The sequence below is a fragment of the Lottia gigantea genome, assembly GCF_000327385.1.
Source record: "Lottia gigantea unplaced genomic scaffold LOTGIsca_73, whole genome shotgun sequence".
NCBI classification, from domain to species: domain Eukaryota; kingdom Metazoa; phylum Mollusca; class Gastropoda; family Lottiidae; genus Lottia; species Lottia gigantea.
In genome coordinates, this window is record NW_008710453.1 from 1,242,441 (window position 1) to 1,261,052 (window position 18,612).

Genomic DNA, 18,612 nt, shown 5'->3' on the forward strand with positions numbered 1-18,612 from the left:
AGATAGATAACACTGTATGTAGGANACATTAAAATTCTATATCCATACATATTGTAACAATAATTGTAGGAAAAAATATCGTTAAAGGTTCGTATATAAAACGAGAAAAAAATAACTAAGAAAAAAACTAGGAATTCCTTTTTCTATTTCTTAAATGACATAGTCTCGAGAAATGAGTCGTCATTTTAACATTCAAACGCGGAACATATTGGACACGTATGGATTTGAAGACTAAAATTTTATATGATTCTTAAACTTGTTTAATGTTTATTTCCGGGACACTAATCAACAAAACGCTCGATATTGATTGGTTAAAATAAAAACAACACTCCTTTGTAAATATATTTCCTTGAAAAGGCTTATGGTATGTATCATGAATTGTTTTTCTTTTCATTTTAAAATTAATACGCAATAACATCCCGACGAATTTTTTTTTGCTTTAAATAAAGAAGATGCATTGCCCACACTCATTGAGTCAAACACACAATAATTGTATCATGCCTTCGCAACTGTTAAGATTAGGCCTATCCTATTCTATCATAATACGATAAAATAATCATCCATTATATAAGAGATATTTTGAAAGAGGGTTGACCGATTTTTTTTCAGATACAATTTAACAGGCGTTTAGTTATAAAGAATGCATAAGCACAACAACAAATGAAATTCCCGTTATAAACTTCGATGAAATTGGAATTAAGAACACATTGCCGCATGAGAAAAGAATCGATCAAGTTGACTACGCCCAGTGGAAACGATCTAAATGAGATTTATATTTTGATGCGGTTCACACGCATATAGTGTATACATAATAAATTAAGATATTCGAAATCGAATTCCATTCGTTGCAGACAATGTGTTGTTTTAACTTCCCCAAGTGCCAAGCAACGTTATATCAATTTCTTAGAATCGTGTCATTATTTCTGTAAAAGGACAATCAATTATTTAATCGTTCGATTTTTGTTCTTTGCGTTCGAGCACATCAGAAACTGTAAAAACTTGCATAATGTTTGCCAAATGGGCTAGCTTATGTAATCAAGGTGTGTCGTATAATAGAGGTTAAATAAAATTACACTTGACGACTTATATTCGAATATGAACCATGATTATTATTATTAATCGGTTCCAGGAATCAACTTTGGTTAAGTAGAACCAATTCCTAAGTTAGAAGAAGTAACAAATTAGGTCCCAATTATAAATAAATGAATAAATAAAGATATCAGCGTTTGGGTTAGTGTGAGTCTTGAATATATGTTAATACGGTAGTCTTCAGAAGAACTAGAAAAGTACGAAAATCGCAAAATTCCTTCAAAAATATCTCAAATTGTTTATAATAGCAATTCTTTTTCCTATTTCTATAATAGATGTCTTTTCTATATATATATGGCAGAGTCTCAAGAAAAATGACGAGTCATTTAAACATTCAAGCGCGGATAATTCTGGACCAACATGGATTTGAAGGCTCATAACATTATCTCTGATTGGCTTATCTAAAAAAATCACCGTTTCTTCTGGTTTAAACAAAATGGCCCACTTGTCCCTTTCAGAATAGTTTCCCTTTGTACTCCTTTAATTTCCCATCTGAAGTCTTATCTTCCATTTCAAAATATCAAGAAAACTTGATCGGATTGGGATGATATAACTATCGCATAATCATTTTTGCCAGAGTGGTATTTGCGATTGTGACGTCATAATATGGAAATAAGAATGGTTAACATAGAAGATGTCTCCAATTATCTCGAATCCATTTAAGGCCCGTTTGTTTCCCCAAGTATTTCACAATAGAGGTGCAGTAGATATTAATTTTCACATATTTGCATTTTGACAATCCCACATATTCGTACCCATCAACAGATATGGAAAAATATGCCCCTAAATATAGCCTATACCCATAATGTTCCATACATTATCGAGCAAATTTAAAACTAAAATGTATAACTTTAAAGTTTTTTTTCACAAAATATAAGAATTACACACAATAATTTAAAACAACAAACACATTCACACACGATATAGAAAATTGATCTTAGCAAATGATATTTGAAAACGTTTTGATATTAAGAACAATGTATTGTATCGAAAGTTAAAATATCGTTATTTCTGGTCCCAAAAATAGAAAATCTATCAAATGAAAATTTAATTTGTAGTCACGTCAATCTGTGAATAATCCGAAGAATATTTTCAACATTAAATGTGGATTCCAATATATCATATTATTCCTTTAAACTGTTTTGAATTTGACAATTTGACTACTCTATAAGATCCTCATATTATAACGATTTTATATATATACTCTCATATATATGAAGAACATAAACAACAGAATGTGAAAATGTTTTGTTCTGTTGGTATATATAATTGTGACGTCTGAAAATAAATTATAACAGCTTGTATTCTCACTTATAGTTTTGATTCACCGATAATTGTTGCCAGATATGTAGCCTATATTTGTATATCCCGTCACACCTTGTAAATATACTCCCTAATATAATTCTTCAGACATTCAGGAATTGGCAAACAGTCTGTAGAACTTGCAGGAATATGTATATCTTTGATAGAACGGTTCACTGTTAAACGTGATAAATGTTTTAAAGATCCGGGACTGTTTACAACTGGTTTTGTAAGTTTTATGGGTATATATTTGTCTTTGGTCGAACCTATTAATCGGCAAGAAGTGTCACTGTCGGATTGACTCCAAGTTAAATGGAAATTGACTAGAGCTATCACATTTTCAAAACGTGGTAATATTTTTAAAAGTTTTTCATCACAATCCATTTGAAATAATTCTCGAGAATATTTTATCCTGACACTAGTAGGTCCTCGATCTGTCCGTATGCTTAACGAATATAAAAATTTCGGATCGGAACTGTTCCTTAATATAAAAGATCCAGTCGGAGAACGAGATAGTATTTGTTTGGCTCTGCGACTGTCACAGTTACTGTAGTACCAAGTACACGATTCCACAAGGTGATGATTTTTTCTTAAACTGTCCAATTCCGAATATGGATCGATTTGTGGATAAAAGTCTGTGAGTTTTACATCATGGCTTTTTTCTTCATCTTTTCTTTGGTTTGAATTCATAGTATTTCTTTTGAGTTTTTTCTCTTGTCTTAAACTGAAAGACTGCTGTTTCTGCTGAAATGAGTGAACTTTGGAAATCGTCATTATTCCACCAACGTGATAACTTTCAAGTTCGAATCTATTTGAACCCCTCGGATTTACTGACTGTAAATGATCTACACAACTACAACTTTATACGGTCCTCTTACACAGACAAGAAGGATAGTTCTGAAATATTTTTCGACATTTGTCCCTTTTTAATCCTACGCTTCTGTAAATTGTTTCCTTTTGCTCAGTATGGAAACTATAGAGATTTCTAAGAAATCGCCATTTCCAAGTAATATAAAATTACTCGTCGTGTCTATTTTTAGTAACTAGGTCACAGTAGAGGCCGATATTGTATTTGTATACATCAAAATGATTGTACTCACAAAATACAATTCTGATATTTGAAGGAAGAAACTAGAGTTTAAAATGAAAGTTGGTGAGATTAAAAAAAATGTTTTCGTTATTATTAATACTAAATGATACTGAAAGGTTTATAAAAACTATGTTTCACAATGTGTTATTATCTATTATTATCGCGTTGGTTCAACAGGACGTAAAAAATACCAAGAAATAATACGATTTGACTGGATTTAACAACATTTTGGTTTTTCCGGGTGTTTTCAGGATTTATGAGACAATATCTTATTGATAATGGATTAATCATAGTTCTTTTTAAGTAATTAACTATTTATTGTTTTGATATAAAGTACTGAAATCGAAAGTAGGCCTATTTCCTTTGAAACGGAAGCATTTGACAGGACTACTGAGAAAATTTGTTTTTACATGTTTTTTTTTAAAGCTAATGGAAGTGCTTTTTCCAGGAATTCTAATGGACGAAAGAAAAAAAAAACAGCCATTTTCGATCGCAATTTTGAAAGCTGGACTCAAAAGTGATCATTGTTTATAGACATAGGTTATACATTATGACGCAATAAATACAGTATAGTCCCATGCCGGACGACTCAGACGCAAGGTTGATTACAAAATTCGACAATTTGTGAAAGTTTCTGGTACCTTATATTTTCAAAAAGATTATGCTAATGGTGGCTGTCACGAGGTCAAAATAAATGATCTTTTAATCTGAATTGTCGACTCTCCGGAATATTACGATTGCTATTGTTGTTCAGAAAAGTAGGTAGGCCTACAATTTTTTTAGTTATGTCCAAAGAAGGTAAAAATTTGCTGAACCTGATAGTTTTGATGAGACTTAAGTGATATGCGCTTAGCTAACCATGATATAATATGGATATGAATATGATTTTGTTGAAACATGATGTGCCATGCTTATTGCAGAAGCATGAGGCAAGAAAGGACGCCGATCTTTGTCAGAAACTTGGTGGTCAAAGTCCCTGATAGACATCGACTATATGCTATATATAAACATCAAACATATCCATCAGATGAAAATGTAGTTTACGCACTAGACTATTCATGATAAGGCAAATAAAGACAAGCAACGTGTGCAATAGGGGAAATTTGGCTTAAAAGCATCTAATCTGATCATCACTTCATTAACCTGCCCTAACAGAACGACATATTATTAATTCATTCCATGACAGACCCTCATACACACACACCCTCCTTGCATGGTTTCAGCAACATTGGAAGAGGATCACATGGTTAAAAAAATCCGATGGTGTTATCTCCAAATATGCCTAGATCGAACCCTTCAGACCTTTGCGTTAGCGAACAAATGCCCCTTATATTCCCGAGCCAACCTGGAAGCCTGAGATTCGTTCGGAGTAGGGTATGCATCGGATAAGATCTTAAAATTTCTATCTCCGTCCCTTCTGTAAATGATCATAGGCTCAATGGGATGACATGCACGTAAATAGCTTTCGGTTGGAAGAAAGCATGCAAATTAGAAACATTAATAAAAGACATGTTTAATGTTACCATGATAGAGCCAAGAGTCGGCGTGCCGGAATCTTCAACAGAATCACAACTTCCATTTCTGTGTTCAGGGAAAACGAAAGTAAAACAATTTCTATGAATTCTACGAACTGCCCAACAAAAAGGAATTCAATCCATTAAAGGGATATGCGTCATTTTATTTTTGAATTTTTTTTAGCTAAAGTCTAAGCCAATTTGTAATAGTGTTCACTGTTCACCGTCAAAATTTGAGCCTGCCAATGCATGCGTGTCCGGAATTATCCGCGTTCGAAATAGTCTTTTCATGAGACACTGCCACATATAATAATAAGAAAAAAAATTCCTAGTTTGAGATATTAAGGCATCATGCATTTCTAGTACCTCTGAAGACTATTTGCATTTACATTCAAGAATCAACAAAATGGCGCTTCTATCCCTTTAAAGGGGTACCTACGGCGAAATAATTCCAAATCCGTTTGTTCAAGGCTAAAACCATGGCTAAAGCCGAGTTAAAAACGTACCCAGAGATCATAGGATGATGCTTCCGTCAGTTTAAACCGTTGCCGGTACCACCACTTGTAGCCTAATCCTGTCAATTCGTCAACCATGAAGTAAGTAAGCACGGATTTAGACTTGGATTTCTCGGATTTTTGTGGTTGAATAAGGATGCATCGTTCAATACTTTAACTTGTAAAAAGGTTAGGTCTTAATGAGAAAAATTATAACATTGGGTATGTCTGAGTACATTGGGATTCTTAGAAATTTTGTCAACTATAGTTTTTCCTGGAGTCTATTGGCTACTCATCTGGTTTTGATTGGTTACTCAAGATAACATACGATTACGAAGCAAATTATTTCTTGCGAAGGTCATTTGGGTCACCGAGATTCGAGGCATACTAGATGATTCAAGGTTAGGGTGATTGAAGAGTAACAAGATACTATTCAATATAAGGCACTGGCAGATGATCCAAGGGTAATTTATACTTCCCGACCGAAGCAATGAGAAACAATCATTTATTACAGGGATAATGGCCAGTTGGTCCTCGACGAAACCTCCTTGCATTGATCTTTTCTGGATTACCGTACCCATTACAGCTGGGTGGACTTGAATAATGAGGAACGATGACTAGTTCAAGGTCATCAGGCACTCGCACGTCGATCAATATTAGAACCAACGACACCAACGAGAACCAAATGACGTCATTCCGCTCTAACAGACTGTTACAAGGCACAAAGAGTTACGCAATACCATACATGCACGGAGCTCGTCATGTCATTTGTCTAAATTTGGGCACATAGTTCTACCGCAATAAAAAAAAAATGACCAATGGATTTTTGACTCCCGACACTTTCAAGACCTTGTAACATTTTTATTGGTAGTATAACATATGAAGTTATCAGAAGCATGAGACGTGTAAATAAAAAGTTTAAAAGTATAATGATCATTTTTCAATACTTTATTATCACAGTTAACTTAACAGAAAGTTAACAATATACAGAATAAATATTTCAAATAATGCTGCATTTTCAATCACAGATATATTATTGCTTTATTGTTGGTAACATTATGCTTTCTTGTTAATTTATCGTGAAAATGAAAAACAGAAATGTAACAAAAAAGATGTGGGAAATGTTGGGGCCTGAGTGGAAGAACTAGAGATCTCTCAAACAAAGTGTTTTTGGGCAGCAGTTGCAAAAATCTGGAATTTTAAGGTCCCAAAATAATGAAAATTTAGGAATATTGTGTCTATGCATGCAAGACCCAATGAATTATATATATAGTCATTAAAAACTATTATGGTTTCTCATTTTACATCTTCTTTATGTCTGGCCTCAGATATATTTGACAGATCTCAGATAATTGGAGTCAGAAAAATGAGCCATAGTGAGATTTTTTTTTAATGCAATCTCTGCCCTCTCATATTTTTCTGACTAAAGCTGGCTTACATCTATCAAAAATTACTATCAGAGGCTGATTTCTACATTTTTCATCCCAAACAATTATCCAAAATAGGAATCCATTTGACAAGATTAAAATTATCATGACTGAAAAAGGTTTAAAAGCAATATTTTCCATTAAACTTGTCCCATTCTAGCTTGTTCAATTTTTCTTCTAACTTGATTACAATTCAGAGCCAATTCCGCATGAATTGAGCGCAATTCTTCTAATTTTATTTTGAGGTCATCACCTTCATCTTTTCTTTCTTCAAAGTCTCGTAATAATGGTTCGTTACCCAGCAATCCACAGTTTTGCCGTAATTTATGATTATCAATTCTTAAAGAGTCTCTGGCTTGTTTGGTTCTGGATAAAATATCTCTTTTCTGAAATGAAAGAAAAATTTCATAGGTTGGTTTTGCTATTTACAGTTTACTGAACAAAGATTATTAATAAATGGATACCATGTACGTTAGGGCCCTATTTCACAAATTTAAAAAAAACCCCAAAAAACCCAGATTTGAAGCAAAACAGCAATTTTGTTGCTTAACAATATTAACTTAAAAATTGGTTTGAAATATTGCATTACCAATTAGTTTACCAGATCACTAAAATCATCTTAAGTTAGAATTTCGTTCAATTGGCCTCTCATCTTTGCAAATTAATTACTAGCCTTTTTTTACACCACAATCAGAATGAACTATTTATAAAAGGTAATTTCAGATAAAACATATCTATGTGTCTGATTATACTTCAAGGCATAAGAGCTCAGAAAGGGAAGTAACTCTTAAAGATTTGATAACTAATCATACTAACCTGACCAACCAAGGCTTCAACATCATTTAAATTTTTCTTCTGGACTTGATTTTCAGCTTGGACAAATTGTAATTTTTCTTTTAAATGTGTTAAAACTTGAACAGTACTGGTGATTTTCTTTCTTAATTTTAACAGTTCCTATAATATACAACAGGAAAAAAATGGATTCACACTTCCAGGCACAGCATTGGGACCATAACATTCTAAATTCCTGCAAGACACCAGAGTATCAATGCCAGTCAGGATGTCGGAAATTCAAGGCATACTCAAGAAAAGTTCAAAATCAATTAATATAAATTGGAACCGGAATCAGCATGAGATGGAAAGCTGCCTTGAGCACTCTTGTCCTCATTGACATCTGTTCCAGTGCTGCTCCTTTCGAATGCCTGCTGCCCTCTGATATTTGCTGCTTTAGACCCTGTCTTAAAGACAGAAATCTAGTTCAATGATGGAAAAACCAAAATTTCCAGCAATTTACAGAAAAAACAGTTTAACTGAAGAAATATTTTTTAATTGACTTCATAATCTACATATTTCAATTTTCAATAAAATCAGGGCTTGTTTTTGTCGGACAAATGGAAGGAATTTGCATGTATAGGTTGAGATTTAAAAGAGAAATTAGATTCTCCATTTCAAAGTTGTCTTTATTTTCTTGGAAATAAGTTGTAGTATCAGCAATTTCATGGAATTGAAGTGAAAAAGAAAGTAGAATATTGAGTGAATTATAAAGAAACTAAAATCATATTGATTGAAAAATTGCTGACAGTGCATTTTAAACATAAAAGGAATGTGGGTGTTTAGAGTTTAACATAAGCTTATAAAACATTAATTGCAGGCCTATATCAGAAGTCTTTAATGTACTTTAAAGGTATTTGATGCCAGTAATATGTCAAGTAGATACAAAGAATGTTTAGCTACAGAAGTCTTTATGAGGCCCAAAACCAAAACTAGTTTAACCCTTTTAAAACAATGTCAGTTTGATCAAGTACATACATAGCTATAGCATATAATTTTAAAAATATTTTCAGGTGTAACTTACAAAATTAAACTTAACTAAACTTAGATTTTTCACACTCTCCCTTTTAGGAGTATAAAAGATAGGGTGGGTGGGTCGTTAGGGTGGGGTCTATGGGGGCTGGGCCCCAGCAAATGAGAATTAAGCCCTAGCAAAACCTTCTTCAGTTCAACAGAGACTGATTCATTTTCAGTGTCTTTGTACAAAATCAAAAGGAGATAGATTTTAATACATTTTTGGCATCACAAAATTGTCAGAAATGAGTTCATTGGGTTTTCAATTCTTCAAATTTTCTGAGTACAAAATCTGAGCCCCAGCACCAATTCATTTCTGTCGACAGGGCTGGCTACATATCCAACACTAACCTCATTTCTTTCTTCTATCTTTTCATTATACGTCTGGTTTTCTATTTTCAGTTGTTCAAAATCAATCAGATGTAAACCTTCAGCTAATTCTTCCTGTAATCATTATTACAAATGTTTTATACATGATCAAGATTTCAACCATGGTTCACTTTATCGAAATAGCTTTGTATGAGACAACCAATCAAAATGACTTTTATAGGCTAGGTGGTTGCCTGTATGTTATTCAAGAGTTTTGAGTGTGTGTTCATATGTACAAAACAAAATATAAAATGGCTATGTTCAAGCAAGTTGATTGGTTGATTTGAAAATCACTTTAAACTTTCAATTATCACTTATTCTCCTTAGAAGCAAAGTAGACTTCACATATTATTTGGTATTCTTTCTTAGGTGAGCATGGAAAACCTTATCACCAAAATTTGGAGTTTTGGAAGATAAAAGCAAATACATTCCTGCTTTTTAGAAAGACTCTATTCAACTCTTGTCATCTAAACTACTTAGCTTTTTAAGATAACTTTTATTTTTTGTTAAAAGCCGATTTAAAAAACTGAAGGTCACAATTCACGGAAAATTTCATGTAAGTTGATTTCATCTCCATTTCATTACATACACGTTCTTTGATTTATTCAGAAAAGTTTGCAGATGTTGCTTTCTAGAAACTATATGTTTATCAGATTCTTTTCAAGTTGGCCATATTGAGATTGTAAAGTTTCTTTGAAAGGTTTTTTGACAATGACAATAGTATTACCCCCTCAATATTCAAAACATTCTCCCCGGGAAAAAAACAGATAAAATCCAGATGCTCCAAAATCTCTTATTTCATTGGTTAATCAAAATGAATGATTTCCAAGAAATCTTTTTAAAAAAAAGTAATATCTCTCAAATTTTCTAGGTCATCTATGGTCAGTGACCCCAAAAATTTGTGATTTCAGAGAAAAGTAGAAAACACCCTTTTGAAATAAATATGTGAACAGAATGTTTTATAGAAAATGATTTCTTGCCTTAGATTTAAGTTGTTGTTCCTTTTTCTTCAATTTGTTTTTAGATTTGATATTTTCTAATCTCACATTGACCACTTCATTTTCTTTCTTTTCTTCATTGATTAAATATTGTTCTATATCCTAGACAAATAGAAATACTAGATTATATATTGCTATATATCCTTGATAAATAGAAATTCTAGATTAAATAATGTTCTATATCCCAGACAAATAGAAATACCAGATTATATATTGTTCTATATCCTAGACAAATAGAAATACTAGATCATATATTGTTCTATATCCTAGACAAATAGAAATACTAGATTATATATTGTTCTATATCCTAGACAAATAGAAATACTAAATTATATATTGTTCTATATCCTAGACAAATAGAAATACTAGATCATATATTGTTCTATATCCTAGACAAATAGAAATACTAGATTATATATTTTTCAATATCCTAGACAAATAGAAATACTAGATCATATATTGTTCTATATCCTAGACAAATAGAAATACTAGATCATATATTGTTCTATATCCTAGACAAATAGAAATACTAGATTATATATTGTTCTCTATCCTAGACAAATAGAAATACTAGATTATATATTGTTCTATATCCTAACCAAATAGAAATACTAGATCATATATTGTTCTATATCCTAGACAAATAGAAATACTAGATCATATATTGTTCTATATCCTAGACAAATAGAAATTCTAGATTATATATTGTTCTATATCCTAACCAAATAGAAATACTAGATCATATATTGTTCTATATCCTAGACAAATAGAAATACTAGATTATATATTGTTCTATATCCTAGACAAATAGAAATACTAGATCATATATTGTTCTATATCCTAGACAAATAGAAATACTAGATTATATATTGTTCTATATCCTAGACAAATAGAAATACTAGATTATATATTGTTATACAGAATCTAGATAAAATATTTTTCAATATCCTAGACAAATATAAATTCTAGATTATATATTGTTCTATATCCTAGACAAATAGAAATACTAGATTATATATTGTTCTATATCCTAACCAAATAGAAATACTAGATCATATATTGTTCTATATCCTAGACAAATAGAAATACTAGATTATATATTGTTCTATATCCTAGACAAATAGAAATACTAGATTATATATTGTTATACAGAATCTAGATAAAATATTTTTCAATATCCTAGACAAATATAAATTCTAGATTATATATTGTTCTATATCCTAGACAAATAGAAATACTAGATTATATATTGTTCTATATCCTAGACAAATAGAAATTCTAGATTAAATATTGCTCTATATCTTAGAAAGATAAAACTTTCGGATTATGTTGTGTTCTGTATCCTAAAAAAGAAATCTTGGATTAAGTAAGCTTATTGGTCAAGATCCTGGACAAGAAAAAATACCCTAGAAAAATAGAATCAAGATCAAATAATATTTTATATCCAATAAAAATAGAAATTTACATTAAATCATGTTCTATAAACTAGAAAAATAGAAATTCTACATTACAAAGATACCAGATAAAATTTCCCCATGTCCTAGGAAAATAGAAATTGTTATTTATAAGTTTATACATATACAGTAATCTGATTGGGTAATAAAACTGATTGACCAGATGACTAGAAAATTAATGCTGTATTTATTATATGCAAAATATGTATTCCGAAGTGGTAAATGACATTTAAAATGTTGTGTTGTGTTTTCTAACTCAGGTTGGTAAACTTACATCAAGTTCTGGACTCTTGACGAGTCAATGTTGGACAACCAATCTCAATAATGGACTCGTGTGATATAATTATTAAGCATTCATCTCTGGAGCTCATAATATTTTGTGTCCAGATTGATTTTTCGAGATGTGTACTGATTATGTTTCAACTTATAACTACCCAGTTGGCCACTATTCAAACGTAATGATTATAGCATAAAATAATCTAAAATTTTGGAGAATGAGATGGCCTGAGATATCCTTGAGATTATAAGGTCAATAGCTAGGTCACTCACATTGAGATCTCAATAACAATAGATCTCAATAGAAATCAATAAATCAAACCTCTTATATAGTCAAAAAAAATAATTCAAATGATAAACGAAAAAAATTCTCAAGGAATAGAACATTGTTAACATTAATATATCATATATGGTTGCTAAGGAAATTATTTTTCCTTTTACAGAGATCTCAACTAATGCATACTATGTCAGGGAATCTGTTCTTCCCTCTATTTGCACTATTACTCTCCCATAATTGTAGTTTCCTGAATATGATTTCACTATCATAAATACCATTGAATCCATTTAATAAAATACTAGCACTATGGGAAGAAAGAGAAGCACAGTTGGAACAAATGATGGTCATGGGTTCTAATCTTGGCCAACATGTGAAGGTCTGGTGATCTTGAATGGTTTTTTTCCTAATTGTATATGAATTCAGACAATGTGGGAAAGATCAATACCAAGGACCTTTTGGTTAGAACAACCTAAGTTGTAAAAATGGTTGTTTGTTTCTTTCTTGATTAGAAAATCGTAAAAAGTACAAACCTTGGGTGGAATTGGTTTTCCAGATCGACTATTCAAGGAATTCAATGCTACAACTTGTTTAAATTCTGTAAATTTATTTCTTTCTTCATCTACTTTCTTCTTTCTCTCCTTGCATTTATCTTCCAGATCATTAATTTGTAGTTTATATGTTTCTTTCTCTCTTTTAGCTAGTTTCTGTAATTCTTGTAATTGATCTGTAGGTAAATGCAATGTTATTATATTCAGTAGTCTTTGGGCTTTTAGAAAAAGAAATGCAATAAAGGTAGCAGATGTGTGGACCCTCTGCAGCAATGTTGACAAACCCAGTCACATACATCATCAAGTGTTCCAGAAAGAATGAAATAGAGAATGTCTTGCATAGTAACACACTCATTTTGAACTCAAAATTTAAAATTTTCTTAGACATATTTGAGTTGTGATGTCATTATTGAGATATGAACCTATATGATTAGATAAAGTTAGCTCTTCAACATAATCTAATTTTGTTTAAATTCCCGAAGATTTTAAGATCAATAGAAAAGTGAAGCTTAGATACTTGCATGAATGCGGACTGTTTCAATAGTGAATAGTTTGAATTCAAGGAAGATTCAAAAGTAATTGAATCTTTAAGCTAGTGTTAAGTGTGTTTACCGGTATGTTTGTTGGGATTATCCGCTGATGTGCTCTATACTGTAGTTTTATGTCACTATACATTACTTTAGCTTGTATATAAAGGGAATAACTCCAAAACATATTAAACAATTTTAGACAACAGTTGAATTTAATGCAACACCCAACCCTCTTAAAAAAAAAAAAAAAAAAAAAAAAATTTCTTAGCACTTACCCATATATTTGAGATATCTCTGTTCTTGATCAGTGACGTTTTTATCATAATCTGTTCTGTCATCAGATTTCTTCTTACGGAAATATTCAGCAAGCTTGTGTTGAAGTTGATAATTCTGCTGTTTCAATTGTTCACGTTCGGCCAAAGCTGCCTACAATCAAACAATGTGCGTTAATAACTGAAATGAACTTATATAGAAAACAACTGGTAATATGAGGATTTAGTCATGATTTTCCAGACTTTTTTTTAAAACATTTTCTAACAAGAAGTAGGCTGCAGAAAAGCCAGGTCAAATAAACATTTGAAATAGACTGTTAACTACTATAGTAGCCTAAGATGGAATTTCAGTATGAGCTAACAGAGAGATATTTTCTACATAATTAAATTTTTGCACCAAAACCATAATGCCTATGCTCTTATCTTTTAATATTTATAAATTATCAGGCGTTGTTATTCATTGCCCCTAAATATCAAATAACCCACATTGTTGAACAGGCTTCATGTGAAAAGCATTGAAAAGTAAAATTCTTACATTATATTTCTCTATTAAAGCCTCTCTATCAAACTGAGGCTCTGGTGTTTTTTCTTCGTCTGCTTCATTTTGAACATCCTGTTGAGTTTCACCTTCTACTGGAGTACCTGGCAAGTGTGAGAAAACATACTTGTTGAACCACAGTTTGAATAGAAATTTAAATGGGTTAATTAGGGCTATAAGTGTCTCATATACTTATCATATATACGCTTGAATACCACTTTTGCATCCCTATCAATAATTTACCACTCTAATTTATGGCAGGTCTATTATGCCATTGAAAATGATATTGAATATAAAATGTGATTTAGTATTTGAAATGTACACATCTTAACATTGTGTGATGTCATGAATAATGTCACACATGTGCTGAATAAAAAACGATCAAACTTCACATCCCACTTGGTAAAGTATATTTTACAAGGATAACAACTTAGTTACACAATTAAGGAACCTTTCTGCCAGCATGTCTTTGGACAAACCTCTTGGCATTGATCTTCCCTGGATTATCAGAAAACCTAACCATTATGAGCGAAGATGACTTCATGATCATTGGACTTTCTAATGCTAATCGATATAGGTACCAAGCAAATTAAATCAAAGAACAAACGCTCTGACTGACTGTGAGCTATAGAACCTTAAAGGCAATACCAAAGATACCTTAAGAAAAATGTGAATGAAAACAGTTTCAAGTAGCCTGCTTTAGCTTTTTTCTAGTCTCCTGAATCTCACCTGGTCTCTCTGGAGTTCCTGGTTCTAACATTTCAGTCTGTGTATCTTCTCTGGACATATCATCTAAAGCTGGTGTGGGACCACGAGATAACTTCTCTCCGACTGTCTGAGGTACAGGACTTTCTGCTCTGTCACCTTCTGTAAATGTATCACTCTGAAAGAATAAATATTTAAAGATGATGTTCCAGAGAAAAAGACTAACACTTCAGTGTCTTGAAATTAGACCAAACTTTCGTTTCGGTCTTTTATTAGCTTCCTACTTTTAACATATAGCCACTTCAGTTAGGGCATTATGACAGCTCTCTTGAAATTTGACCTAACTAAATGACGTCTGCTTTAACCAAAGAAATTTCTACACTCACCAGCTCTGGCATTTGTGACACAGTGTTAAACAGGTAAGGTCAGACGAACATTCAAGAGGGCTGTCATTAGACCCTAACTGAAGTGGCTATATATTAAAAATAGAAGCTAATAGAAAAAACAAAACGAAAGTTTGGGATATTTTCAAACTGAAACAAACTTATACTAGGTTTGTTGGAAAAGAAAAAAGCATGTCTGCCAGGAAATTACATGAGTTGTCAGTAACAGAGTTTGAAAATGACAAATATGGCTAATAAATCCTTTATCAAATTACCTGAGGTATTGGTGATTTTGTGGAATCTTCAGCTTGTTCACCAGATGGTGACTGTTCTTCACCTGATAGAGGTTGACTCTCTACACCTGGTGTTTCACCATCACCAGCTGGTGTTTCACCATCACCTGCTGGTGTTGTATTATCACCAGCTGGTGTTTCACCATCACCTGCTGGTGTTTCACCATCACCAGCTGGTGCTGCACCTTCTTCAGGAGATTCTCCTTTTTCTGAACTAGGCTTTTCTTCAGCTTGTGGTGTCTCATCTCCTTCAACCTTTTCAGCATTTTGATCTTCTTTTACTTCTCCAGACTCTACAACAGCAGCGCCCTCCCCTTCAACTTTCTCCCCAGCTTCATCAGGTGCCTCTGTTTGTTCCTTGGCAGCTTCAGGCTCTTTATTGAAAATAAGATTATTGTAATTTACTGTTTGTTTAATATTAGGTGAGGGCAAAAACAGTGAATATTAAGTTATTCAAAATGAGTTTAGGACTCTCCAAAGTAACATGCCAAAGAATTCCTAATTCCTTTGATGTCATTTCAAATACAAGGAGTGCAAGAGACTTTAAAATATAATCAAAAGAAATATCATTGGAAGATAAACTTGAACCAATTTGATGTCATTTATATGATGTAAGATTTTAAGTAAAAAAAATGCATTCAGATAGATAAAGACATAAAAGCTTTATGTTTAAAAAATTCGAAATCAATGATTATTTATGAAAAGACAATTAATTAGATTGATGAAAAGTTAACTAAGATTATAAAATCAGCAACTAATTTATTTAGAAGCAAGATATATACAGAAATTGAAAATTTCTTGTTTTTGATATACATCTAACTAATCATTTTTATAAATATTTTGATATTTCTACAGAGGATATCTATAGTAACTATACTCATTACAATATTCAAAACATGCTTTAAATTACACCATAGTATATAGGGATTTCTTACATAAAAGCGTATTATATACATTTATGTGAATACACAATCTAATACATATAATATAGGGTTGCCCATTCATGTTGAATTCTTTTCTAAGCAAGGAACAATAACCTACCAAATTTCTCTAAAATCTGACCAAAGCTTAAAATAAGTTTCAGAACTCAAGCAACCTTAATGTGTATATGCTTTAAACTCTTTGTCACAGTTTCAGATATAAAATCTTCATCAGGATAACAGTTATTGAAAGGGGAGAAAACTCACTGAATAAGATTTACAAGAGTGATTTCATATTCTACTGTGGATAATATGAAGTATGCCTTTGTTAAGACAGACAATAATTTTCATCGCATCCTAGGTGCATCCTGGACAAACGAAATCAGAACAGAAAAACAGAAGATCTAAAAGACATTCTTCAACTCTAAGATGTATTTATCTCACTGATCCACAATTGTAAAAATTAAAATTATAAGGCAAGATTACAATATACAAGCTTAAATATAAAATGTTTATATAAAGAGAGAATCTACAGGAAAGTTTAAAAGCTGTTATATAATAGAAGCAAAGTAGGGTTACACACTACGGCAGACAGCTCTACCACTGTTACCTTCTGGTTGTTTCTGGTCATCACCACCAGTGTCGGTCAAAGTTGTGCCTTCTGGTTGATCAACTTCTGGTATTCCACTTTCTGCACTGCCTTCTTTTACAGTGTTATCATCAGCTTCCTTGTTCTCATTATTGACATTTTGGGCAATATCATTGACATCAGTATTATCATTGACATTTTGGGCATTATCACTTACATCACCAATATTCTGGGCATTATCATTGGCATTTTCAGCAAGATCATTGACAACAATATCAGTAACATTATCATTATCATTGGATTTGACAACATCATCATTAGCATTGTTACCAACATTGGGTGTCTCAGTGGTTTGATCCTCACCTTGAGCTGATGTCTCTTCTTCAGTTACTTTAGGAGATTCTTCCTGTGTACCTTCAGCTGGTTCATCTGAAAAATGCATTTCTAAATTAATTGAAACACTGATAAGAAAAATTGGTTTGCGAATTATGAGAATACAAGGATGCCTTGGTGCTCCAAGCAGCATTGAAGACCAGCACAATGCAAATGAAAGCTGTTTGCACAGAGGTCAATAAGCATGGTACAATCGATCGCTTCATATATATCTAGGAAACAAAGTCTGAAGATAGGCTGAAATTCGAAAAACCTTGGTAGAATGTGAAAGATTTTTTCCAATACCAGAATAATATTACTAGAATTCATCCTGTAGTACCAATAATCAATTATATAGTGCATTTCACAGATTTTTATATATTATATCTGTAAAACATAACATAGAGGCTAGTCTTACAATTTAAAGATAACTAAGCAAGATTCAAACCTTGTGTTTTCTCTGATGCATCTTTAGGTGTTTCTGCAGCTTCAATCTCAGTCGGCTGATCTTCTTTAGTTTCTTCTTTAGTTTCACTAACTTCTTCTACAGCCTTTGTTTCTTCTTCCTAAAACACAAATCAATGACTCAAAATTTTCAGTAAATGACTAAAATGTCCAAGTTTGAAAAGCAGTTGAAAATGTTGAATTAAAGCTGGTATAAAAAAAAGGAGACACAGGTAACAGGATAGAGTTAGGGCACTCATAATTTGACATAAATTGTCTATGTTACATACATATAGTTTGTTGAACACGGTAAAGAACTGTTCCTAACACTAAGCCTAAACTAACAAGAACCAGGTCTTTGGCAGATACCCTAATAAAAAAAGGCAGTTGCACTCTTAAGCTAAATATAGCCAATAATACCCAATACCCAATAATTTACCGAAAACGAGTAATTACGATGTCCAGGTCTCCTAAATAATAATTAGATTGACAAACTATATCTACATATAAGACTAGGCCCACTGGTGATAGTCTAAGTGATACTGATAAGCCTAGTTCTAGTGTAGCCTGAGGGGAGCGTTTTCTTATATGAGAAATTTCAAATAGCCAGGGGAAAACAATTTTAACTATTTTTAACATTTTCATTCTGATAGGCGATTATATATCATAATCAAAATACAAATGGCTAAATTTCAAAACAATATCAAACCATATTTCGGCAGTTATGATTCCTTCAAACAATAGTATATTTTGAAACACTTGACACAGACTAACTAATGCAGTAAACAAACGAAAATGTTACTAAAATTATTTTTTTCACCTTTCCGTCGGCCATCTTGGTTGTTATGGAAATTTAACAGTGAATGCTGGGAATTTCGGGACC

At 32.1% G+C, this 18,612-nt stretch overlaps 2 protein-coding genes across 2 annotated transcripts; both read right to left on the reverse strand.

Annotated features, from left to right (window-relative positions):
* Positions 1 to 2,463: 2,463 nt before the first annotated feature.
* LOTGIDRAFT_78096 (hypothetical protein) lies at positions 2,464 to 2,949 on the reverse strand (the record flags this gene model as incomplete). Its single annotated transcript, XM_009066042.1, has 1 exon — positions 2,464 to 2,949. A coding segment is annotated over one exon (486 nt), but the record flags the coding sequence as incomplete, so codon positions are not given.
* A 4,107-nt stretch (positions 2,950 to 7,056) lies between these two features.
* Positions 7,057 to 18,564, reverse strand: LOTGIDRAFT_168287 (hypothetical protein; the record flags this gene model as incomplete). Its single annotated transcript, XM_009066156.1, has 11 exons — positions 7,057 to 7,302; positions 7,733 to 7,870; positions 9,113 to 9,205; positions 12,666 to 12,859; positions 13,489 to 13,639; positions 14,021 to 14,127; positions 14,753 to 14,906; positions 15,387 to 15,778; positions 16,935 to 17,342; positions 17,734 to 17,851; positions 18,550 to 18,564. 11 exons carry the CDS (start codon positions 18,562 to 18,564, stop codon positions 7,057 to 7,059), a joined length of 2,016 nt encoding a protein of 671 aa, XP_009064404.1.
* Between the last annotated feature and the right edge of the window lie 48 nt (positions 18,565 to 18,612).